General features: G+C 39.2%; 1 protein-coding gene across 1 annotated transcript in view; it reads right to left on the reverse strand.

Moving 5' to 3' along the window:
* Positions 1–299: 299 nt before the first annotated feature.
* LOC128741974 (protein 5NUC-like) overlaps positions 300–25,094 on the reverse strand; it is a 44,658-nt gene continuing 19,863 nt past the window's right edge. The window contains exons 2-5 of the mRNA XM_053838126.1: positions 2,432–2,764; positions 2,005–2,155; positions 1,679–1,935; positions 300–1,615 (exon numbers count right to left, since the gene is read on the reverse strand). Of these exons, the coding sequence (XP_053694101.1) occupies positions 409–1,615; positions 1,679–1,935; positions 2,005–2,155; positions 2,432–2,673 (1,857 nt within the window). The 5' untranslated portion in view covers positions 2,674–2,764 and the 3' untranslated portion in view covers positions 300–408. The remainder of the gene's footprint in view (positions 1,616–1,678; positions 1,936–2,004; positions 2,156–2,431; positions 2,765–25,094) is intronic.

Genomic DNA, 25,094 nt, shown 5'->3' on the forward strand with positions numbered 1-25,094 from the left:
TAAAAATTAATATTGTTTCGATGGTGTCGACACGTAGAAGATTTTCGGATTGATCAGTGCAAAAATATTGAAAATCGATCTCAAATCCACTGAGTTCTTACTGCTCAAAACCTAAAACTTTGCGCTCGCATTTTTAGATCGTTTGTAATAACACCCTACTTTCGAAGATGAAAATTGGTTTTGTGAACTCAAACCTGTAACTGTAACCTTTTAGAATTCTACCCTTTGCTTAATTCTACCCTTTGCACGGCTGTGACAAGGACCGGTTAACACAGAGCATACAAAACAGCATGAAAATGACAACAAATATGTTTATTTTGTACACTTTCTAGAAATACTTTCCGCGTCTCAGAATAAGTATTTTCCAGCCGTAAACGTAGGAACATCTAAACAATACTTAGACACACATCAGAATAACATTCGTCGAGAAATGCTAATAAATGCAAGCACTACGACAGCCGCCATCGTAGCTTTCAGTTCTCCGGCAGCACCACCGTCGCCGTCTGTGCCCGGTGTCGTCGTACCCGGACCGATCGTCGTGGCTTCCGTGTGGTCCGGATTCACCTGTCCCTGCATCGTAATTCTCCACTCGATAGCCGGGTATACGGGTGAGGATTGCATCAAATACTCCTCGGTGATTTCGAAGTCCCCCCAGGTAAGCACCTGGAAATTCCTACCGCTAAACATCGTATAGCCGTCACCACCTTCCCACAGGAACTGGCTAACAAGGATCTTGTGCCGATCGTAATCGTACAGTGGGGCAAAAGTTGGAGTCTTGCAGTTAGCACAACGAACCTCCACGCTCGCCACTCGTTGACCAGGCGGCTTACTCAGGTCGTACACGACGTGAACTCCCGACATCTGTAGAAATTCGCCGTAACCTTGCGAACCATCGTATCGAACCACGCTATGTTCCAACATTTGCCGGATAGTTTCTCCGGTAACTTCCGCGAGTATGATCGCATTTCCGAAGGGAAGCACCGTCAGTAAATCCCTTTTGGTGATGTTTCCATCGGCTCCCGGTTCGATGGACGCTCGGATTCCTCCGCCTTGCACGAAAGCAATTGCCGCATCCGTCCAGTATTCGGAGTTTTCTTCACGAGATGCTGCGTGGGTCATAACCATCGAATCGGCGATCAAGTTTCCAATGTTGCACTCTTCAAAGCGACATCTTGTGGCATCTAGCAGCACCAGTGTTTGTCCTATGACTATATCTAATGTCAGGATTCCTGGTCGGTAGACGTCTAACAATGCCAAAACATCGGAGGCTCGTTCGACAGCGCCGTTCAACAGTATGGGCTTGCCATCGTAGGACACCAGTTTACCGCTGGGATCGAACTCAAGATTCAAATGACCCAAATATTTGGTGTAAGCGTACGCTTGAACCACCGGAACGATTTGACCAGCAGAATTGGTAATTTCGACCGGATACGGTCCTTCCGGTTTATCAATATCCGGCGGTGTTCCACTGAAGAGGAAAGTATGCGAATGCCCACCGATTACGAGATCGATGTCAGGGCAACCTGCCGCAATCTCCTTATCCCGATCCAAACCACTATGTCCCAGGGCTATCAAAATGTTAACTCCTTGAGCTTTCAGTGCGGTGGCCTCCTTACTGAAACAAAAAAAAAGGTTGGTAATTTTCCTAACAATTGTTCGAATTTTGATTCGATCCTACTTGATAGCCTCAATCTCATCCTTGTACAGAACCGTGTTGGTCGGTGCAAGCTGTTTCGTTTCCGGAGTGAGATAACCGATTACGCCGATCTTGACGCCTTCCTTGACGAACACGATCGAGTTCTGTAGCGATTTGGTGCTCTGCATGCTGGGCGTGTTGGACAGATCAAGGTTGGCCGCCAACACTGGGAAGTCTACTTCGTTCAGGAACGGCACCAGACCTTCCACGCCCAGGTCGAACTCGTGATTACCGAGGGACTGTAAAGCGGAGAAGATGATTCAGAGAACTGTTTGATTCGACTCAAAAATGGTATTTGAAAAACTTACAATTGCATCAGGCTTTAATATGTTCAGGAATGCGGCGGTGATGTTGTCTTTAAACACGGTAAACCACGGTGTTCCAGTGTAGCTATCTCCGGCATTTAGATACAATACCGGTAATCCTCCGCTGGCTTCCGTTTGACGGAATTCGCGAACTCTAAAACAGAAATACGTTTGAATTTATGATTAATGAAAATTATATTCCAATGTCTTATCTTTTAACGGTGCTGTTCATAGACTAAACTGTAGCTTAAAGGTTTGAAAATATGGCATTTATACCATTCATTTCATTTAATTACGAACTTGTTAGAATTAAACTGTTCGCAGGAACGTCTAATTAATAGTTCTACTTTCAATTATCAAAGCTTAACAATTAAATAGAAACCTGAAACTGGCTGGCTAATGATTTCAGCTGAACTTCAAATATACTCACTTGTGTGCCACCCGGGCGAACCCTCCGTAGCATCGGTTGTTGGCCACGTCCTCCGGCTGGCAGTCGTTCCCGTAGGCACCGATCTGTTCGAAGCGCGCGTGCATGTCATTATTGTGCAAGATAACCAACCGGAAATTATCGCTCTTCGGTGCGGCATGAACCGATGGCATCGATAGTGCCATCAGCAACATCAGTATCGGCATCAGCTGCCACTGAAGCCATCGTATCCTGAAGACAGTCATGGGGCTCGGGTGGTGGCGTGTCACGGGAACAGGGAACTGTGCACTCTGCTCGCTTTCTTGGGAATTGATTCCGATGAATTATGGATGGCACCTGGAAAAGCCCATGGGACATGGGAAATGGAAATATTGTGACAGTTAGTCAGTGTTTCATTGGAAAATTTAAATGAAAGTGAGCTATTAATACATGTTTGTTTCGACAACTTTTAGATGGGTATAAATCTTCATACCCATTGACAGGAGTGTGACAGTTCTGTGCATCGTTTAATTTCGTCTCAGGCACAGACAAATCAATCAAATGTTTCAAATAATAATACTTCTGTGGCGCATCAATCGGCCACTATTTCGGTAGCTAACCGAAGAAGCCGCGAAAACAAATTACTGCGATCAATCAAATACCTTCAGCTATCATGGCGGCAATCGATATTAAGGTTATGATGATTAAGCACAACATAGATTCGCCACAATACGCAAGGGTTTCTTGTTATAGCTAGTACCCAGTACTTTCCCAGCCAAGCCAGACACGAGTTTGATGTCAAAGTGTGTTTTTTCGGTATTAAGTTAGGTTGATAGCGCAAAGAGAAGGATTTATGACCTCTTTTATCGCTTATCGCGCAGGCAGGACCATTAAGCGAATTAGCAACCAATCAGTAAAGTAATCCGTGGTTACGTGTACACTTATTCTGCACTTGAGACGCAATTATATTGTCTTTTTATATAAAATCGAAAAACATTGTAGTAGATTTCATAATTTCACTGAATTACATTACGTATAGAATGATAGCAGACATTTGTTATTGGGATAATTTGATCTGTTCACATTTTAAAGGGTGTCCACGGTAAAATTGCGACACACAAAATTAATTCGCAAAATTTGAGTTTTTATCCGATTGCCATCAAATTTGGACATTATTTGTCTTATTCCACTCCAGCACGTCCTTTGCATAATGGTATTAAGCTAAATCTGGCTAGAAGATCGTAGGACAATAATTGTGAGACTTCAGAAAAGAAAAAAGTCGATTTTGGAGACACTCTTTCAAATACACTTGTCCATCCATGATATCCATGATACCTGGTGGTCACGAAAGGCGCACTCCACTTTCCACATGAACGTATTGACTGTCAAATCAAGAACTTCTTGGCTAACTTCGACATCTTCTGGTTTCGAAGGTTCCCTGGAACATCAAGTTTATCTTGAGTAGTGATGTACTGGTCGTATAATTCCGTATAATTCCTGGGCACGACTTTTCGCGACCGTATTCTGTCGGAGCCTTCTGAACCTTGAAGCTTGAAGATGGATTACATCATCTAACGTACCTCGTTGGAAGATGAGACCAAAAAAGTTAGGTTTCCTTGGTCCAGAACGCAAAGATTGTACCGGATCGTAACGTGAAGCAAATTCTGAAACGTTCTCAGAAACTACAAAAAACAGGATTGGATCATTAGGTTAGATCATCTTTGGACAAATTCCTGCGCAAGAGTTTCATACCTCATTCGATTGGTAGCGTGATTCGAAAGACTACAAAATAAAAAAGTCTCAGTTCCCGAAAAAGTTCTGCGTTCTAATCTGCAACTGCGGACTGTGAATACAACGTTCAAGTAACTTTTGGAACCATGACCAAGAAATTTATCGAATGGAGTACCTACAGATGAGATTGCTGCCTTTTCTAGAGCACCGTCCGCGTGATGACAATGATAAAATATAAAGGGCCAAACAGAATGGTGCGTTAAGGCGTCCGTCAGCGGTATTCTGACAGTTTTCCCATGAGTTTACTGTGAAACTGACGCTGACGAATGTGGCAGCGTCCTGTTTCGCCCTTGACTTTTGTATGCGCTGGGAGTACTTTGATGCAAGGGTCCACGCGAATATCAAACATCTGGACTGCCGCAATATATGCAAAATAATCGTGTTAAGGTGATACAGTACTGAATCCCAACATGGCTGAATAAGTGGCGTCTATGTGAGCATATTGGTGCTATCGATTCGGTCATGTTGGCTTCCGTACCGTTTCACCTTAAGAAAAGCCAGCAGCAGTCGACATCTGCGGCTAGTGTCACGTCGCGTGTGCGAGTGGCTATGACGGCGCACTGGCATTCCCACACCTAAACAGAAGGTGGAACACCGACCTTTCAAAAGTCAGTTTTAGACAAAAAATTACCCAAGTAATCGTAAGATACTGGATCTTTTTTTTACAAATTACGTATACGTAATTGATTTATTTATCGCCAAAATTCCGGTCGATTAGGCTAACAACTCGAAAGTTTGGAATTCCACTATTTGGATTTTTTACCTTAAATTATATAGAGAACACACATCCCGGGGTTCCAGTCTGAGCTCATGACCGTGAAATTGGGTTTGAAATTAAACTTAAAATTGATCTTTAGATTAGATATTAGACTTTGAGTAGGAATTTGACTTTGAGATTGGATTTGAATTCGGACTTGACGTTTTTATCCAAAATTGGATTAAAATTGAACTAAAAATTGAATTTGACTTTGAGTCGAACATAAATTGGAATTAAATTAAACCAGATGTTGAGCCGAATCTTACGATCCGGAAAATATAAATGTCTGTTCAAAAAACTGCGGATACATTCCATTGGCCAGTGTTTGCGAAGATGTTTAATTTTTGTATTAGTTCTTTGAGTTCTTATATTGCATAATATAGCTCTAAGATATTGTACATAAAAGAGTCTAAGCCGGAAACTGAAACAAATAGTTTGTATGCTCGCGCTGGATTTTATTTAAGTGAATAAAAACATTATCTCCACTGTGCTGATTCTATAGGTGGGCAAAACGGATCTATTGTGTGAGTTAATCGGTGTTAAGTCAGGCAGAACCAAATGACAAAATTCTGACTTCGAAAAAAACGCACTCAAAGTTTGCTGCTCCGTGTGGGTATTAGCTATCAATCGTTCGAAATCATCTCAAAACTCTGGCTGTTTGCAACATTTATGTAGTCTGATTAGAGTTGTTGCTTAGAACGGGTATGAAATGGAGAGAGTTACCTGGAAGGAGCGTCAAACTTAGCTCTGGTTCTCTCAAGCTCCCACCTGGCGCCTCCACGTAGATCTAAGTCAAATAATGACGGTCGATGGCCTTACCCGGAAATGCTTCGTGTACTTACTGAAGCAGCTAAGCTAGGAGGTGTGAACTCCAACTGCGTTTCAACATCCAGCGGTTAACGGCAGACGGCGTCGCAGTGGAGTACGCCAGGAAGCTTGACCAACGAATCGCAGAACAGCAGGTAGAAGGAGAAGATATAAATGGGCTGTGGAGGAACATCCATGGTGCCATCGAAACAGCTGCGAGAGAGGTAGTAGGCACGACGCGTGGAAGACAGCGTAACAGCTGGTATGATGCCTAATGTCAGAGAGTGACAGATGAAAAGAACCAGGCCAGTAGTCGCATGCTCACTGCGGCAACGCGTCAAAACAGAGAGAGGTACAGAGAGACTTGAGCTGCGGAAAAAAATCCATCGTCTAACTCTAAAGAAACGCGAGTTCGAGGAGCACGTGCTCGCCGGCGCAGAGGAGCGATACGCCAGTAACGACACACTGAGTTTCTATAAAATGGTGAGATGCAGGAATTTTGCCATGCCTGTGATGTGCAATGATAGTGCTGGCAACCTGCTTACAGACAAAACGGCGGTAGCAGCCAGGTAGAAGGAGCAGTTCCAGACACTGTTGAATGGAGAGGTAAACGCGGAGATCAGCAGGGACAGCATAGGAATTGTAAGCGATGGTCAAGTTGTGGAGCCACAAACACAAGAGGATGTTAAAAAGGCAATTAGTGAGCCGAAAAACGGTAAGGCTGCTGGGAAGGACGGTATCCCTGCTGAACTTCTAAAAGCGGGGAGCGAGCGGCTGTACGAAGCAATCCACCGGATCATTGTCAGGATCTGGAAGGAAGAACAAATGCCGGAGAAGTGGTTGAATGGCCTCATTTGCCCAATTTTCAAAAAGGGACATCGACTTTAGTGTAAAAACTATCGAGGAATTACATTGCTCAATTCTGCCTACAAGGTGCTTTCCCGTATCCTGTTCGGCAGACTGAGACCGTTAGCGGAGTCCTTCGTCGGCGAGTACCAACCTTGTTTTCGTGAGGGTCGCTCCACGACGGATCAGATGTTTACCCTGCGTCAGTTGCTAGACAAGTTTCGGGAGTACAACTTGCAGACACACCATCTGTTTGTGGACTTTAAAGCGGCGTAGGATTCAGTTAAACGAAATGAGCTGTGGCAGATAATGCTAGAACATGGTTTTCCGACGAAACTAGTTACGCTGATTCGTGCAACGCTGGACGGATCCAAATCATGCGTTAGAATAGCGGGTGAGACCTCAGCTGCTTTCGTGACGTTGGATGGACTGAAGCAAGGGGATGCACTCTCTAACATGCTATTCAACATTGCCTTGGAAGGTGCATTACGAAGGGCAGACGTGGAAAGGAATGGAACTATCATCACGAAATCTCACATGCTTCTTGGTTTTGCGGATGACGTCGATATCATCGGATTCAACCAAAGAGCAGTGCAAGAGGCCTTCAGGCCCTTTAAAAGGGAAGCGGCGAGATTGGGACTTACCATTAACGCCGCCAAAACGAAGAACGTGGGAGCCCAAGTGGTGTTGGTGCCGAGGTAGAGTTAGATGGGGAACGATATGAAGTAGTGGAGGAATTTATATACCTTGGCACACTCGTGACATGTGACAACGATGTAAGCCGCGAAGTGAAACGACGAGTTGCAGCCGCGAGTCGGGCTTTCTACGGATTACGTAGCCAGCTAAAGTCCCGTAGTTTGCAAATTCGCACAAAACTGGCGCCTGGCGCTTTACAGAACACTAATCCTCCCGGTGGCTCTTTACGGACACGAATAATGGACGCTAAAGGAAATTGATCGACGAGTACTTGGGGTTTTTGAGCGTAAAATTCTGCGATCTATACTTGGTGGCAAAATGGAAAATGGAGTGTGGCGCAGACGCATGAATCACGAGCTGTACCAAGTATACAAATATGCTGATATAGTGAAGGTAGTGCAATGTGACAGGCTGCGGCGGGCTGGACACGTGGCCACAATGCCCGACGAAAGAGTAGCCAAAACTATTTTCAGCAGAAAACCAGGAAGAGGCCGTAGACTCCGAGGCAGACCCCGCACCCGGTGGGTGTTTGCTGTCGAAGACGGTGCACGTTCAGCTGGTGTTCGTGAGGATTGGAGAACGGCAGCCCAGAACCGACGGTACTGCAGGACCATAATTCGTTCTACGTAGGATCGGTAACGGACCGTTGCCACTAAAGTAAAGTAAGTAAGTTGCTTTAAAAATTCTTAATCGTTTGCAGTCATTAACTTTTTTTTAAAAAAATTTGCGACTTGGTACGGTCTGATTTAATACCGATTATATGATATCACGGAAAGCAATCGAATTGAGCAGGCGAGTCGAGCAGTCGAATCAAGCAGTCGAGTCAAGCAGTCCAGTCGAGCAGTTGATATCGAGCAGACGAGCCGAGCAGCTAAGTAGAATCGAGCAGTCAAGTCGAGCAGCTTAATCCAGTCGAATAATCTAATCGAGCAGTTGAGGCGAGTAATCCAGCCGAGCAGTTGAACCGCGTAGTCTAGTCGAGCAGTTGAAACGAGCAGTTGAATCAAGCAGTCATCACACTCATCAAATAGTTTAGTCGAGCAGTTGGGTCAAGTATTTCAGTCGAGCAGTTAAGTTTCGCAGTGAAATCGAACCGTTGAATTTTAGCACTAGAGTCTAGTAGTTCAGTCGAGTAGTCCAGTCAAGCAGTTAAATCGAGTAGTCTAGTCGAGCAGTTGAGTCGAGCAATCGAGTACAGCAGCTGAGTCGAGCAGCCGATTCGAATAGTCAAGTCGAGTAGTTGAGTCAAGCAGTTGAGTCGAGTTATTTATTCAAGCAGTTGAGTCAAGTCGAGCAGTTGAGTCGAGCAGTCGAATCGAACAGTTAAGTTAAGCAGTTGAGTCGACCAGAGATTTCGAACAGCTCAGTCTAGCAGTTGAATCGAGCGGTCAAGTCGAGTAATTGAATCCAGTAGTCCAGTCGAACAGTTTAATCAAGCAGTTGAGTCGAATAGTCTGGTCGAGCAGTCGTATCATACAATTTAGTCAAGCAGTCTAGTCGAGCAGTCGGATCAAGCGGTTCAGTTGAGTAGTTAGGTTTCGCAGTGAAATCGAACAGTCGAGTCGAGTCGAGCAGTAGAATCGAGCAATACAGTCGAGTAGTCCAGTTGAATCGAGCAGTTAAATCGAGCAGTCGAATCGAACCGTTAAATCAATCAGTTGAGGTCGAGTGGCTAAGTCGAGAAATCAAGTCGAGCATATGAATCAACCTGTCCAGTCGTCAGTTGAATTGAGCGGTCAGGTCGAGTAGTTAAGTCGAGTAGTCTAGTCAAGCAGTTGAATCGAGCAATCGAGCTCAGTAGTTAAGTCCAATCGAATAGTCCAATCAAGTAGTTGAGTCGAGTAGTCCAGTATAGCAGCTGAATCGAGCTGTCAAGTCGAGCAGTTCAATCGTGCAGTTAAGTCAAGTAGTCGGATCGAGTAATAAGCCCAACAAACGTGTTAAGCAGTCGAATCGAGCAGTTGAGTCGAGTAGTCCACTCGAGCAGTTAAATCGAGCTGTTCAGTCAAGCAGTCAAGTCGATCTGTCCAATCAAGCAGTTGAGTCGAGCAGTCGAATCGAACAGTTCAGGCGAGCAGTTCAGTTGAGCAGTCCAGTCGGGCAATCAAATCGAGCATTCTAATCGACCAGTTAAGTCGAGCAGTCTAGTCAACAAGTTGAGCAATTGAGCAGTCCAGCAATCGGCCAGTGAGGTGACTGAGAATATAGAAAACATGACGTCCTACAAAAACTACGAAAACAAGACGTCCTGTCAGGAGCTTGTTTTTAATTACTGATAAGCGTCTTATGACGTCCTTTCGGAAACCTGGTTTTCGCTACAGACAAATCTAGCTGAGTGCCCGATCTTACTCGGGGAGCCTTTGTTCCACAGCCACTTGTACATCGGTTATTGTAACCGAAATGCTTATAATACAAAAATACAACGCTTTTTCCTCTTTCGGACGTTCCTCCCCATTTGTCAGTTCCCCTTCTTTTGTCTACCCGGCCACCTGCACATCTGTTTTCTTTGCGGAAATCCCTATAAAACTCTATAAAGAAAGACAAACAAAGCCATTTTTCCTATTTAAACCTTCCGCTTTTAACAATAGCCACCCACTCATAGGAAATGAATAGTTTTGTTATTGTACTTTTCTAAACACAGCTTTTTATTTATTTATTAGTTTAGTATTACATGCTATCCTAATAAAAAAAAGTAAAAGTTGCAACACTGTTTCTTCCATGGATACAACAAACCTGTCATTCCATTCATCTCACTTCAAGACAAAACTTGTTCGTAAACAATGTTTTTAGTTTAGTTGATTTGCTAAATTTTATTCAATAAAGATCAAAACCACTGTTTTCACCAGCACGTAACCAGGCTGAAAAAACCAGCAGCAATCGCTTACGCGTATCCGCTCTTGTTGATGGTTTGGAAAACACACATTTATGATTACGGTTACTTATTCTAAAAACTAAACAACTGTGAATATGCTATCACAGAACATAGCCGGTATTTGAGTGACAACTGGCGCTAACGTATATGAACGATTCAATGATACACTAGCGCCAACAGCAAGCTGTTGTCACTGCAAAACTAATTATCTTTAATGAGTCCGGAATGTAAGCAATAGCGATAAGTTATCCTTCGGTCTCTCTTTTGATTTGTTTTTGAAAAGCATTTAATTGCTCTACTGGCTATTTCGGCCGGTCGGATTCAAAAAACACAGACACCATTAAAGAAAATGGGCTCAATTTAGACGCAGCGACTTCATCATTTCTCGCGACTATAACTCAAATTCAGTAGCGTTTTATTAAGACCAAAATACACTCCGATATTCAGTAAATATTATTCTATCAACTGGTATAAAAATCTTGTCTCGAATAAATATACTTTCAACGTAATTCCTGAATATTGTTCAGGCTACCGCTTAATGGGCTGGAAATACCCTCCCGTACCCTTTTGCTCAGAATCATTCAAGAAAACAGAGATTTGTTAGCTTTTATTTACCGCCGATCGAATTGTTATGTTTCGGCTAATTTTCGGCTCAGCATTACAGTATTATTCGGTCGCATAAAATTTCATTTTTCATGCATAAAATATCTTTTATTAAATATTTTTCAAGCTCCATAGCTCATTTTTCCACAAAGTTATTCAATTCGTTAAAAAATATAAATTATACTCAGTAATTCCCGTCACCCAGTACCGGACACCGAGCCGTCCTCCAATACCGGACAACAAAATGCTTTGCTTGGTTCAGTTAAATTCTTGAATGAAATCAAGGCTTTCCAAAAAAAGTGATTAAGAAGAAAGAAAACATCACTTATACCGAACCGGTTATCTTAAATATGAAAAAAAAACAAGGAAACCAGTTGAAGATCAATTCGGTACTGTGAGACACAATTTTTAAGTAATGATTTTATATATACTAATCATAAATTATTTTTGCGATGAATTTTTACTTAATTTTTCACTTGAATTTTACTATGAATTTTTACGTTGAATTTTTTATACAAAATTATTTTTTATATTTTATATACCTTAGCTTAAGGCACAAATCTTCCACATGATTGTGAGGAACGTGCTGCTCGAGTCAAAGATGCTGCTGATAGCCTATGTAGGTATATCAATTTTTGTCTAAATTTGTGAGCAAATTTTCACTTATTTTTAGTAAATTTATAAAATTTCTATATATTTTTTACTCAAAAGTGGCTAAGTTTTCTACATTATTTTATTTTGTGGTATATTCACTTGAACATTTTACTTGAACTGTCAATTTAATTCAACTTATTTTTCAAAGGATTCACATGTCGAATTTTTGCTTCTTGAATCTTTATTTCTTAACGTTTTGCATTTCGAAGTTAAACTTCTTTTTTTTAGATCTTGAAATTTAATGATTGATTCTAATTTCCAGGTATTACTTTTTAAAAGTTTTAAGTTTTAAATTCTACTTTCTTAAACTTTTCATTAAATTAAATTAATTTTTTCTCGATTTTTCATTTCTTAAATTTTCCATTGAATTTTGATTTCTTCAGTATTGATTTTTATATTTTTTTCCATAAATTGACCTTTACATAACTTTTATTTCTTCTTCTTAAATTCTGATCCTTTTACTTTAATTTATACTTTTAGTTATTGGCCTTTTAACTTTCTGACCTTCTGATATGTTTGATGATTATGATTCTAATGTTTTTAATTTTACTTTTTAATAATTTTACTTGTTCAGAGCGTGTAGGGCACTATTTCTCCACATATTTGCCTTCGTAAGAGGAAATGCTTATCAACTTAGGGGCTATATGCTTCAAGACGTGCATCATTGGTTTCGCTGTTGCTGGTTTTTTCATAAAAATTTATAAAAATCACCGAGAATTTGAAATTGTTACGCAGTGGTCTATATTCTTAATTAAATTATGTTCATTAATGAAGCAAATTATTATTCTCAGTTTTCGTTAGTGGTGCTGCGGTGGTCAGGTTTTAAGTATTTTGCAAAGGAAACAGCATCGTGCCTCGTTCGTTGCAAAAATTTTGACGACAACATTTCCGAAGCTGCAGTTTTAAATTCGAGCCAATAATTTTGATTATCAGTTTGTGTTGTAATTTACAATGATGTTTGACTCAGGAATACAGGAAGTCCCGCATGATTGTTGTTATGCAACGGTAAATTCGCGGCGCGTTGAAGTTTTTAATGTAACGTCTCGTAAACGAATTAGAATACGTGGTTTTAATGTACTGTGCTGGGGATTCGCGCGGGACTTGTTTATGTTATACTTACAGACATAAATGCCCCCAAAGTACAACATTCATCGAACCGAACTTAGGCCCAAATACGTTGCACGCGCTTTCTAAATGACAATTTAAAATGGTGATCACGGAAAATTTCTGTAATGAACTATTCCACTAAGACGCTCCGAAAACTTCAGAGTTTCGTCTTTCGTCTTATGACCTTCAGCACCGATAAACGATCAAATTAATTCCTTGTATATGTTTCAATCAAACGATAATAACTGGTAGAGTATAGGTTGAGAAATACTTTTTAGCAGAAATATGTCGCATCCTACATAGAAGCATCCGAGGAGAAATATATCTAGAGATGCTTGCCCGATTGAATATTGATAACTCCTACAACATCGCTACGTTGGGTAACGTTCTGCTAAGAATCCTCGTTTGATATCAACGAATGGAATTCAAGCATACTGTTTCGATGAACCGATGGCTGTCGAGATAGAACGGATATTCGCTGAAGGTCCAATCAACCGTCAAGCTAATAAAACTACAGAGGACGAGTTTTTGCTCTAGTATAATGCTCAGCACAATGATTTATTGCTTCGTATTTTATCTAGTTGTATAGCAGAAGCGAGTTTTCCGAAAGCGCTATGATATGGTTGAAATAACTTTCCCCGATCTGTTTGGGCGAACCCACGCTCTATTTTTGCGTAAGTTTATTAATTACATTCGCCCGCGCCAGTCAGTGGAAGCATTCGTCCTTGACTCAGTCGAATATTGCAGTTACAATGTTTGCACTCCAAGCGGATGCGGGATATGAAAGCAGAAATTCGAAGAATTTCTGATGGACAATGTTTTCGAATCAGTTGCGATCCTGATCAACTCATTAACTGTCAAATATTATTACTGTCGAGATTGACGGTATTTACAGCTTCCAGCTCAGTTGAGCTTCCGAAGCCCACAGGCTTCCGCCTGTTAATTATAATACCAATGTTGTGACAAATAGGGTGATTAAATAGACCACTTCTGTTCATTCGCAAATCGCTCTAAAATTCATATCACATTTTTCTGCATTCAATACTCATATGTTTGCACGTGAGTGGTGTTTCCAATTATGGTTCGGACAACATATTTGACAGTGAAAAAATAAATTAAAGTCCTTCAGGTATAGGTGCGATTTCTGAGGTGGAATCATCTACTAATTCGATTAAATTGAACATCTTCAAATATTGTGCCTTTCAGGCATAATAAAATTCATCAAGTAAAAGGGATAAACATAATCAGGCTCACTTGCAAACGGTCCTACGGTCCTATTCCTCATTTAGAGAAACCGCAATCAACGCAATAATGATACAACGTAATCGTGTACAGTGCATGACAATTTACATGGATCGAAATAGCAATCACATCTGAGGCTAAAACACGCAATTTCATTTCCACTTGCAGGTATCACTGATTGAGCAGTCCAATTATTGACCACCATTCCGGCTGCCGCGCCGTAATCCACAATTATCCCAGCATTAGATTGCAATATCTACTCTGATTTATACCGACACACTAATACCGGGCCACCAGGTTTTGCTTTCATTAATGAACTGACGTGATAAACGAACTGATACTGATGCCGATACCAGCAACGCAACGAAATGGTTTGTCGTCCACGTCCCGCGTCCTCAGCCAGCCTCAGCAGTAGAACTGTAAGAATCAAATTACAAAGCCAGCTCGAAATTCATCTATCATGATTTTAAGCTGTTGTCAATGTAAAACACGACGTCCAACATCCCAACAATGCAATGATGCCCGGCTAACTAATAAACTGATATCAATTCCGTCGGTCTATTGTGGTAATCACGATGTTTACATAAAAGCACCCAGCCAAAGCACACTCCTCAACTCAGCTCACTATCTTTCTCATGGCTTCAAGTGTGGTACTCGTACTAGGTCTGTACTTTGTGAAGCAGCTCATTGTTGCACGGGAAGGTGATCCATTTAAGCTTCTTACAACCGTCGATGGCACATCTTATCGGAATGAAACAACAATTTAGCCGAGAGTGGCGGCGGCGGACCTTCTCGATCCGCTGCTGTTTTCAATCCCGTCTTTCCCTGCCTGATCGCTGTTTGTGTTGTGCTTCCATGCGATGTTTGTTTCGATAACTCTCCTGTCCTCCTGACTAGCTACACGAGCAACGCAGCCTCGGGAGTCAGTTGCCAATGGAACGTTGCTCAGATTTACAGCGGGGCGGGCAACAGTGAGATGTTGTTGTTCGAAGCAAAATTTAAGATAATAATTTACTCCGATATTGTTCAATATTTTCATAAACATATGTGTTATTGCCTTTCTACTATATAAATATATAGTATAAAGGTATAGAAATCACTTGGAAAACCGGAAATGGAAAGAAGGTCCTGCGAGCCGAATGTCATATACCATTCGACTCAGTTTCGAAAACTGAGCATTTTCTGTGTGTGTGTATGTATGTATATGTGTGTGTGTGTGTGTGTGTGTGTGTGTGTGTGTGTGTGTGTGTGTGTGTGTGTGTGTGTGTGTGTGTGTGTGTGTGTGTGTGTGTGTATGTGTGTGTGTATGTGACGCTTTTAATCTCACTCACTTTTCTCGGAGATGGCTGGACCGATTTTAATGTTCTTAGTGTCAAATGAAAGGTCTAGGTGTCCCATAGGTCGCTATTGAATTTCATACTGATCGGACTTTTAGTTGAAAAGTTATGTATAAAAATCCGAAAAATATGGGACTTCATTATCTCATAGGCCCCTTAACCGATTTGAACAAATTTGATTGCATATGAAAGAGGAGCCTTGCAAACCCTTAACTTCCAAATTTCATGACGATTGGACTTGTAGTTTGAAAGTTACATAAAGAAATGGGAAAAAATAGTATTTAAAACATATTTTTGTAACATATAAGCATTAATTTAATGAAAAAAATCACACATTTTATTATTATTTGAAAATTACTGCTGAGATCTATCAAACGAAACCGAGTTATCCAAAATCGGACGGTTCATTCAAAAGTTATTTAAACTTTAACACTTAAGCACCGTATATTAAACCGTTAAAACGTGTGAAATCAAAACAAATGTTGATTGTATGCAATGTGTGTGATGTATGTGTGTATGTATGTATATATGCATATATGTATATATGTATGTATGTATGTATGTATGTACGTGTGTGTGTATTTGATGACAATTTGCAATTTTTAAATTTGCATTGAAATTCAAGAAAAGTGAGAAACATGTCAATTGTCGGAAGTTTTTGAAGCCTCTTAGTGGAATACGAAATTTGAAATTAAAGAAAAGAAAAAACTTTTACCGACTAAATTTCACTATTTAATATTTATTCGCGACAGATACGTATACGCTTTGAAGTAAGACACTGATGAAGCCTGCACGTCGTAGGCGAACTACGTATCTGTCGCAAATAAATATTAAATAGTGGGATTCAATCGAAAAGCTTTTTCTTTTCTTTGATTTCAGATTTCAATTGTCATTTTGTTCACTTGCTGTTACTCACAATTGTACAAGCAAAGCAAAAAGCGAAGAAAAGCAGTTCATTTAAGCATGTAGTGGTGTGTAGGATTAAAAATACTAGTGAGTTGATTTTTCCAAATAAATTTATACAAATTTCAAACAAATTTTGCGCATTAATAGATGCTCTTTTTAATCAATAGATACTAGAGCTTAGAAATGTTATATGAAAAATAGGAAGTAAACGTTGCACGGTAGTAACTTTGTAAGATTTGTTTTCGTTAGTGACATTTTAAAGGGCAGATGTCTTATGTCATGTATCATGTTTTACTAAATAAATCAAAAATGACAAGCACTGGAAATCATATCGATCATATTTCCCATTCTCAAGCATGTTTATGGCGCAGTTTTTGCACTACTTTTCGAACTCATCTTGTTTTCCTAACCCTCTAACATTGTAAAAACGATGCGATCAAACTAATGACTATCTTTTCATGAAAGTACATTCAAAAGACGCTTAAGTTTTGATTTTCATGCAAAAATAATTATCTGAAGGAGCGCCAGCTAAGAAAAAGTTCAATTTCTCTTTTTCATATCTAATGATCTTTAGTTATTTTTTCTAATTCAGATATATTGCAAAATTGAAGCCAAGCAAACTAATAGTAAAATTTTGAGATTAATCATTTTGTTGTCGATATCCTTTTTCTTCAAATGCGAAGTATAATAATAATTTTTCTGAACTCTTGTTTTTCAAAGATGCTAACTTTTGAACGCATGGTATTAATATCAAAATATCAAAAAATCTGCTATGAACACATATTTCATATTGTCAATTCAAAACAAGTTTCGTATGTGGCTCTGAAGCCCGAAAGTTAAGGCCGACCGATTATAAAACTAAATAAGGTGTTACAAGTATTTACGCACCCAAGGAAAGAAAATTTAATTATTCTACGCAATACGTTGGGAATTTTACTGGCAAATAAGGATTTTGAGGAATACGGAACGGATATTTAAAAATATAGTCAAGTTAATTATACATAGATGTTCCTGAGAAATTAAATAATGATTATTGTGGCAGTAGAAAGGCTAGGTCACGCCGCTAGGTGGATTAATTCGGGTTTTTTATCATGTTTTATTTCTTATTCTCACGTTTTCCTTTCTAAGTCAGATTAGCGCAAAAAATTGCTTCAAATATTTCGAACTTTTCAATTCAATTCAAGGCTCTAAGCTCAAATACAATTGACCATTTGCAATAAAATTTGACAGTTTTGGGTAAAATGTCAAAAATTCAACGTAAAAAGCCTGTTTTTTAATTTCTGAAACCAACCTCGCTGTTGGTTCTTTTCGGTAATCACTTGATTTTCTCATTTTAACTAGGGTATGTTGCTGCTTCGTCGTAATTGCCTATTTCCGCCCTATCCAACACAAATTATTAAAAATATCAGCAATTTTTATGGCACACAGTGCAACATTAGTTACCTATTCCCTAATATTTCAGTTTGTTGCCTCTCATACGCGATCAATCAAAGTTAGCTGAGATCTATTTAAATGCTTTTTTTCATTAAAGAAGTCCTACCAGCCAAATTTCCTACGTTTTTTCGTGCGACGAAGAAGAAAATGTCGACTAATCATTTTAATTTCCGTCATTCATAAATGAAAATAACTCACGCAAGGCACTGCACATAGGGGTATTTATTTGAGCCGAAAAGTTGGCCAAAAGTATTGTTAATCATTTTTATTAGAGTAAATAAGCGGTAATGAGTGAAAAATAGTATCATTAGTTCTATGAAGTATTTTTTTATGGAATTAAGTTTGTATCTACCTAGTAGTGTAGCACAACTTTTCTGCTATTGCTTTTACTGATTCGATGGGCTTCGATCACAGGAAAACCTAATCCAGATCCAGTATGTACAATCAGTCCACAATCATGGGTCACACACAATTATGGATTATGTTATTGCTGATGTGGTTATAGAACTCCCTTTCATTAGTGTTGAACATCCGGTTTTGTTGTTTCCGCTTCGAACATGCGAGCACTCAAGCGTTGTACATGAGTGTAGAGGATCTCCGTGATGTTGAGTTGACTGAGATCTAGGAGCTCTGCAGGTTTAACGATTTCTTTCACCTGACGAACCAGTCTTCCTGATCAGTTTCCCCTCTTGTAGTGTGTTAACCGAGCCAGCTTCACCCTCAACGATGCTATCCTAGATTCTAGTCGTAGCATCCATGCGGGTTTCCGTGTTTGGAGATGTACATGGACCTCACCATTACCTAGGGGGAAGGTCCGTAATCTTAGAGTTCTCACAACGGCTACAGCTGCGGAATACACTATACACTGTAGTTCCTCAAGGTTCTGGGCGGCTTCAGAATACAGTGGTAAAATATCCTCGTGAAGGATTCTTACTGTATTCGTTAGCCGGAAGGAATACTGCAGCTTTGGTATCCGGTTTCGGGATAAGGGGTCTGTTCCCCGAAATTGTGTAACCGCTGTTTTAATTTCGAAAGCTAGTTCATCAAGTAATTGTTGTCGTTGTTGGTCCATTGTTAATTCTGGAGCACGCAATGATGGCTCCTCCACTGACATGTTTATGGATGCAGTCGATTCCCGTCGTGCTGCATCGTGCCCAACAGAACTTCTACACGACACATCGTTCGATCTGTTCCCTGTACTCCCTAGTTCCCTTTGCACTTCCAGCTTGATGCTGTCCAACTCGGCGGTAGTGAGCAGGTTGTTCGTCAATATTGCTCATCGTCGGGTGTACAGCTTATTCCGGTCAAGCTGGTTGGCAAATCGAGGGAACCGCTCATTGAACATGTCCAGCATTCTAGGCCTGCCGAACATATCCGTCTCCAACCTCGTGCAAACGTAGTAGCAGCGGATCACATACGTGTTCATCTTCCTCGTCCACATGATCCGTTGTCGTTGAAAGGCCTGCCAAAGTGAGCGACTGATGACGGTCAGCCGTAGCAACAAAGGCAGGTGCAGCATTGCCTTGGTGGTGTCTGTTGCTGCTTCTTCAGTTTCGCATTCGGTGTACGGGCTGAGCCCGTTGACTTGAAAGTCGCTCTTGCACCAGGTCATCCTCCAGTCGCTGGCCGTTCACTCTGTGCCCCGTTCCAGGACCAGCTCCAGTAGGAGCACCTCCTCGGGCTATCGCATGATACTTCTATTTCTTAAGCTGTACTCCATATTGGGTTGACTTTTCTTTCCGGAAGTCTAACCGGTTAGTGAGGTCATGGGCTAAGGTACTTATAGCGGTACCCGCTCCCTTTGTCAGGACTGCCTGGATCCTGGAACTCTATTCCGATCCTTAGGATGAACCCGAGTTGCCGATTGGCTTTGTTGATAATCTTATCGTAATGTTGTCTAAAGGTCAATTGGTCATCTAGCACAATGCCGAGATCGGTTACAACATTATTTCGTTGCAAAGACGGACCACATAGACAGTAGTCGTTGGTTAATGTTTGTTTTTTTTTGCGGGAGCAACTAATAACGGAGCATTTAGGGATGCTAATCGTCATACTGTTACACTCACACCACTCAGCAAACATATTGATCAGCTCTTGTAGGCTTAAGCAGTCCGTTTCAGTACGAATGATCATGTAAATTTTGGTGTCGTCAGCATAAAATAGTCTTGTGTCGAACGGTAATAGCCCGGAAAGGTCATTTATGTACAACGCATAACGTTGGTAACTTTTGTACGCCTGACTTTAGGTCAAAGCAAACTAGTCATTTTCCTAAGGTTTTTGCTGTTTGTCCCTTTTGTTCAAGTTGCTGATAAAGTATTGTCTTTAACCAGTCGACTTGCGACAAAGACATATTTTATTGTATACTTGCATCACCAACAATAAGCGCTTGTGAGAGCGAGTGTGTATCAAAATATATGCTCACCGAAAGTGATCCTTCTCACTGGTGTGAAGGGACATTCATTTGTCGTATTATTTTGTTATGGTGAAACATTCTGGTTGCTACGTATGTTTGTTTTATAGGTAGAAAATAACTGGTTTATCGCTCTTCGTTTTTGACGGTTATTTCTGTGTATGAACAATGATATTTTGATTCACTGCTCCTGGTATACCAGCTAGCTTCCTGATAGATGTAGTGCTAGGTTAAAAATTAAAGCGAAAAATGGAGGAAAAATTTGCAGTGAACAATTAGAGCGAAAAACTGAGATTCAAATTAAAGTTCGCGACAAAATTGAAGTTTAATTCCACGATAAACGTATAATTAAATTGCAGAAGTGAAAAATTGAAGTAAAAAATTGCAGGAAAAATGCAAAGCGTAAAATTGAAGTGCAAAATTGAGGGAAAAATGTATGTTTAACTTCAAAAAACATGAAGCTAAAAATTAGGGCGAAAAATTTAAGTAAAAAATTGAATCGAAAAATTGAAAATAAATAAAAGATCAAGTAAAAATTGAAATGAGAAGTCAAAAGCCAAAGTTTGAAGTGTAAAATTGAAGTAAAAAATTGAATTGAGAAATTGAAGTGAAAACCAAAGAGTTAAAGTAAAAAATTTAAGCGAAAATTGAATTTTTTTAGTGCTAAACAAAATTGAAATGATTAATTTAAGTTGACTTTACTGCCCATAAATGCATAACAGTCCCATCTGACTTTTCACCACTTTTGAGATAAACCTGGGAATCATCTTTAAATTAACTGCTCTTTCAATATTTCAAACAAAAAAGTTATGTTTGTTCCCAAGATGTTGAAAAAAATATCAAACTATGTCAGTCCCATATTACAAATAAACGCATAACAGTCACAGTAGTAAAAATATATCAATAAGCATCTGTTTTTGGGAAATACCTGGACCGATTCACCTGTAGCAACTTCCAAACGATTTTATGGCCTAAAAGAACACTATTGAGCAGAATTTGGATCGGATGTACGATTCCGAAGTTACAGTGGGAACAAGTTCCGGAATATATGGGACTTGAACATAGAAGCCCCTTGAATCACAACAAACCCATCATGTGACACCTATAAATACACGGGTTTGCAAATCTAAACTGTTGGTAGTCATATAAAGTGTTCAAGACGCCATTGGCCACATCTAAACATGTCCGTGAATGTTCCGGAATCCTCTACGAGGATCAGTTTCTGAATTTAACTAAAATACAACATGTGACATCTCTAAGTCGGTACTCGAAATTGCAAAACTAGTTTGAAATACTTCATTTGTTGTCACATATAGTGTACAGGTTCACATTGGTCATACTCGGACACGTTCTGGGAGTGTTCCGGACACACAAGAAAGCGACCAGCTTCTGAGTGAAACAAACCACATCATGCGACCTCGCTATAAAACCAAGATAACAAATTACAATAAAAAGGAGAAAAGGCCAGGAAGAGATTTAAGCCAAAAAGGACATTTTGAACAATTGAATTGAACGAGTACGTGAATTATCAAAAAAACGACACATGGTCCTGAAAATACTGCCGAGTCACCGACAATGCAAGGATCAAGGCATGCTGTGCCCTGTGCCTGTGACTGTTATGCGTTTATTCTTGCTTATTCAAGCACAAATAAACGCATATCAGTAACTTCGGCAGTTTTTCTAAGTTTTGGAACAAATTTTAGATCACTTGTGAACAACTTGCTTGTAAAAGTATTCTGTTATGTACATTCAATTGATTTTATGACGATTTGGACGATTTGTTTCCAAAATCGATTCAAAATTAAAGAAAAACTGTCGTGGCTTCAACAGCGTTTTTCGTAGTTGCACGTTTTTGCAGATGTGACTGTCTTCCATTTTTGGGCAGTTTATATTAATCAAAAACTGTGCAAAAACATGCAAAATTGGAGTGAAAAATTTAAGTTTTACGTTAAAATTTAAATGAAAAATTGAAGTAATAAGTAAAAGATAGAACAAATAAATATTACGAAAAAATTAAGTACAAAATTAGAGTGAAAAATTTAACGATACAAATTGAAGTAAAAATAAAAAAAGAAGTAAACAATTGAGGTAAGAAATAAACGTGAGAAGCAAGAAGTAAGAGGCAAGAAGCAAGAAGTAATATGTAAGAAGCAAGAAGTAAGAAGTAAGAAGTAAGAAGTAAGAAGTAAGAAGTAAGAAGTAAGAAGTAAGAAGTAAGAAGTAAGAAGTAAGAAGTAAGAAGTAAGAAGTAAGAAGTAAGAAGTAAGAAGTAAGAAGTAAGAAGTAAGAAGTAAGAAGTAAGAAGTAAGAAGTAAGAAGTAAGAAGTAAGAAGTAAGAAGTAAGAAGTAAGAAGTAAGAAGTAAGAAGTAAGAAGTAAGAAGTAAGAAGTAAGAAGTAAGAAGTAAGAAGTAAGAAGTAAGAAGTAAGAAGTAAGAAGTAAGAAGTAAGAAGTAAGAAGTAAGAAGTAAGAAGTAAGAAGTAAGAAGTAAGAAGTAAGAAGTAAGAAGTAAGAAGTAAGAAGTAAGAAGTAAGAAGTAAGAAGTAAGAAGTAAGAAGTAAGAAGTAAGAAGTAAGAAGTAAGAAGTAAGAAGTAAGAAGTAAGAAGTAAGAAGTAAGAAGTAAGAAGTAAGAAGTAAGAAGTAAGAAGTAAGAAGTAAGAAGTAAGAAGTAAGAAGTAAGAAGTAAGAAGTAAGAAGTAAGAAGTAAGAAGTAAGAAGTAAGAAGTAAGAAGTAAGAAGTAAGAAGTAAGAAGTAAGAAGTAAGAAGTAAGAAGTAAGAAGTAAGAAGTAAGAAGTAAGAAGTAAGAAGTAAGAAGTAAGAAGTAAGAAGTAAGAAGTAAGAAGTAAGAAGTAAGAAGTAAGAAGTAAGAAGTAAGAAGTAAGAAGTAAGAAGTAAGAAGTAAGAAGTAAGAAGTAAGAAGTAAGAAGTAAGAAGTAAGAAGTAAGAAGTAAGAAGTAAGAAGTAAGAAGTAAGAAGTAAGAAGTAAGAAGTAAGAAGTAAGAAGTAAGAAGTAAGAAGTAAGAAGTAAGAAGTAAGAAGTAAGAAGTAAGAAGTAAGAAGTAAGAAGTAAGAAGTAAGAAGTAAGAAGTAAGAAGTAAGAAGTAAGAAGTAAGAAGTAAGAAGTAAGAAGTAAGAAGTAAGAAGTAAGAAGTAAGAAGTAAGAAGTAAGAAGTAAGAAGTAAGAAGTAAGAAGTAAGAAGTAAGAAGTAAGAAGTAAGAAGTAAGAAGTAAGAAGTAAGAAGTAAGAAGTAAGAAGTAAGAAGTAAGAAGTAAGAAGTAAGAAGTAAGAAGTAAGAAGTAAGAAGTAAGAAGTAAGAAGTAAGAAGTAAGAAGTAAGAAGTAAGAAGTAAGAAGTAAGAAGTAAGAAGTAAGAAGTAAGAAGTAAGAAGTAAGAAGTAAGAAGTAAGAAGTAAGAAGTAAGAAGTAAGAAGTAAGAAGTAAGAAGTAAGAAGTAAGAAGTAAGAAGTAAGAAGTAAGAAGTAAGAAGTAAGAAGTAAGAAGTAAGAAGTAAAAAGTAAGAAGTAAGAAGTAAAAAGTAAGAAGTAAGAAGTAAGAAGTAAGAAGTAAGAAATCAAATATAAAAAGTAAAAATTAAAAAAAAGGTAAAAAAGAAAAGCTGAAAGTAAAAAATTTAAGGTTGCGTTTACCTATCATTACAACGCGTGATGTGCATAAATCATAAAACAATCTGTTGCTGCTTGACTTAGCTAGCCACTTTGCCAACCACAGCCCTTGTTACTTCAAAGTTAGCTTCCATATTTTCAGCGCAAGACAAACCAATGCGGATGCTCAGTGAAGAAAGTTGTAAACAGCCAGTGGCGATGGCATATTTTCGGAATCCCTCGGAAGCAACTGGAGCGTTAACAAATTGTCACAACGCAACGCAACACAATAGAGTGATGGGTGGAAAAACTAAATTCAGCGCTAATTTCAATTTCCAGCAAACTGCTAGCTCTGTTTGGTGTAAACAGTTGAAAGGAAGTAAATAATTTACAGTCGAAATATGCATTCGTGTCAGGGCAGACGTTTCGCCGAAACTTGTGCGAAAACAAGTTTTTTTTCCCTTTATTTTAATATCGACAACTCAACAGCTTTTCCCGTTAGGGTTAGTTGTTTTACACTGACCACCCACCACCAATTTAATGCTCAAAGCTATAATTCCTGCTATCGAGAATGGGTAAATCACTGTCCGCCTCCATTATCGGAACTCACTAGCTTTTGATTCTGTATTTTATATTATTTCAACGGTTCACTTTTAACTGATTTCAAGTAGGTATTATTCATGTCGGTCCGGTAATCACCTCAAACAAGCACGTGGTAGGAGACAACATGAGATTTTTCGCAGTTGCCCGATAACAGTCGTGCCTGACGTGTTATCTTGATCGATTGTTTTTGTCTGTATTACAAACGCTCAATTGGCTTGAACTTGAGAGCATGAAACTATCTTAGACTGAAGGCAAAGTTTATATAATTGAATAGTAGCTTTGATGGATGACTTGAAAATAAAGTTTTTTTCACCTGAGCAGGGCAAACTTTTGTGTGGCGATAAATCCGTTTGTGAGGCCATTCATGACATCGATTCTGTTTGCTGGCAAAACTCAGTAACACTATTGAAAATTAGTTTTTCACAGTCAATAAGCAAAAACTGTAATACAAAAATAGTTTCCCGCGTCGAACAGAACCATTCCGAACAAAAAAAATCACGCGTACTCTAAGCATCCGACGTTCGTTCTTACAGGGACAGTGTCGCGTGCTAATTGTTTCCGAAAATAACAAAACTGTCGCGTTCTTCGTCAGAGTTTGACAAAAACTGCACTGATGAGACGAGAACTGTGGATAATCCTAAATAGGAACGCCATTGACTAAAAATAACTGCCAATTTAGGTTGATGTGTAGCAAGAGTCGTACTTACCTACTTGTTCGCACACTGAGCTTGTCTGTCTGACTTACTCTATCTATGAAACATTTTAAACTACATTACTTTTGAAAATTTTCAATTCTGAAAAATTCTAGTTTTTTAGTTTATTTATGAGTTTTTGATTTAGAAAAATCATCAATCATGTTGATTGACACTATAGTTAACTCGCCCGCCCCGTTTTCGGAAATCGACGTATAAAAGGCCACATTTCAACCAGCAGATAATGACAGTCACAGTCACCTACATATTTTTGTAGGAGTGACCAATGAACGGTGAATTTTCTCGCTGTTCAAACTAAGCAAGATA

The sequence above is a fragment of the Sabethes cyaneus genome, chromosome 3 (assembly GCF_943734655.1).
Source record: "Sabethes cyaneus chromosome 3, idSabCyanKW18_F2, whole genome shotgun sequence".
Taxonomy (NCBI): domain Eukaryota; kingdom Metazoa; phylum Arthropoda; class Insecta; order Diptera; family Culicidae; genus Sabethes; species Sabethes cyaneus.